Genomic DNA, 1,686 nt, shown 5'->3' on the forward strand with positions numbered 1-1,686 from the left:
AGATAGATAGATAGATGATAGATAGATAGATAGATGGATGATTGATAGATTGGTGATATTTAGATAATTGATTGATAGGTAGACTGTAGTTAACAGGTAGGTAGATGATGGATAGACATGGAAAAGAATGGTCTTGTGTACAAAACAAGGAAAACGTGATCATTTACACGTGCATTTCTGCTAATTTTCAAGTGTCAGTAATTATTCTTCCTCCTCCTCCTCCTCTCCTTCTCCCTGTTCTTCTTCTTCCTCTTCTTCTTTTCTTCTTCTTCCTCTTCTTTTCTTATTCTTCTTCTTCCTCCTCCTCCTCCTTCTTCTTTTTATCCAAAATGTGTTTATTGGGGTGGTTTCCCCCTCATCTTGAATTAGGTACTTTCAGTGCTGCTTCCTCCTGAAGGCGCATCCTTCTGTCAGCCTTGCTTTTCCTCCTGTAGGCTGACAGAGAACAGTGGAGCAGCCAACACACAAGACTACCGTTTGTGCATGGCTAAAGACCATGGTGATTTTATAGCAGCCTGGGCACTTGACATCCATAAAGTAGGAGTTGGGGCTCTGCACCAGGCGCTTTTTCTTGTGTTTCCTCTTCTCCTCTTCTGGAGAGGGATGAAGGAGATCCTTTGCGAGAGGCATATTCTCGTAGGGAGGTCGTCACCGCCGGAAAGGCCTTCTTCTTCTTCTTCTTCTTCTTCTTCTTCTTCTTCTTCTTCTTCTTCTTCTTCTTCTCCTCCTCCTCCTCCTCCTCCTCCTCCTCCTCCTCCTCCTCCTCCTTCTTCTAAACCTTGACAAATCCCTTTGGCCAAGTTCTTGTTTATTACAGTATCTGCTGCTAGGGTTTGTACCTTATCGCTGCCACTTGACACTCAGAGCAGAGATTCCAGAAAACAGGGAGGCCGAGGGGCTTGCTGTGTTTGTAGCTGAGTTCCAAGGCGTGAGCTGACAGGTTCAAATACACATGTCAACTCAGCCTTGAGGTGCCGTTCAGAGCTGTTTAGTGTGACCCGAAACATTTAATTTTTAATGTGTGTTTTGGGATGTCATGAGGTGAAAAGGGGCTTGCCATACAGGCCTGGTGACATGAGTTCAATTACACACACACACACACACACACACACACACACACACACACACACACAATGCTGATGGAGTTTCCTTCACAGTCATAATTTCCTTACACTGTTCCTCATCTTATTGCCTGATCACTCTCTCTTAGGGTCTGCACCCCTGTCACTATCTAGAGTCTGGAACAACCTTGCCACCTGTCATTGTCAGGACACCTGTGGTATTGTAACCTTGTACCATCTCAGAAGTACTACAACAGGTGTCCTTCTGTCTCCCTGAGGGAGCCATCACTCGTTCCTTATTCCCTGTCTGCTGGTTTCCAGGCCAGCACTCTCTATATTTTCCTGAGGATTGTGATTTATTGCATGTGGGCCCCCCCCACCCTATTGGTGCTGGCCACAGTTGGCATGGCCTAGAAGGTCCTTGTTATGTGTCAGATGACAAAGGCACCAGCATTTACCTGTTGTACCTTGGTGCTTAGCTGGGACTTCTCATGGAATTTTTTTTTGATGGGGAAGATCTCATACTTTCCAGCTGCCTAAGAAATAATTCACCAAATGAATGAACTTTTTAAAACTTCTCAAATTTTTATTTAGTAAGTGAAATGTAAAATTAATAATAATAATA

General features: G+C 44.1%; 1 protein-coding gene across 1 annotated transcript; it reads right to left on the reverse strand.

Annotated features, from left to right (window-relative positions):
- Positions 1-311: 311 nt before the first annotated feature.
- On the reverse strand, positions 312-659 carry LOC311591301 (small ribosomal subunit protein eS27-like). The gene has a single exon (XM_084770774.1). The coding sequence runs from the start codon at positions 628-630 to the stop codon at positions 376-378; it is 255 nt and encodes an 84-aa protein (XP_084626900.1). The 5' UTR covers positions 631-659; the 3' UTR covers positions 312-375.
- Between the last annotated feature and the right edge of the window lie 1,027 nt (positions 660-1,686).

The sequence above is a fragment of the Acomys minous genome, assembly GCF_964271855.1.
Source record: "Acomys minous genome assembly, chromosome: 20".
NCBI lineage: Eukaryota > Metazoa > Chordata > Mammalia > Rodentia > Muridae > Acomys > Acomys minous.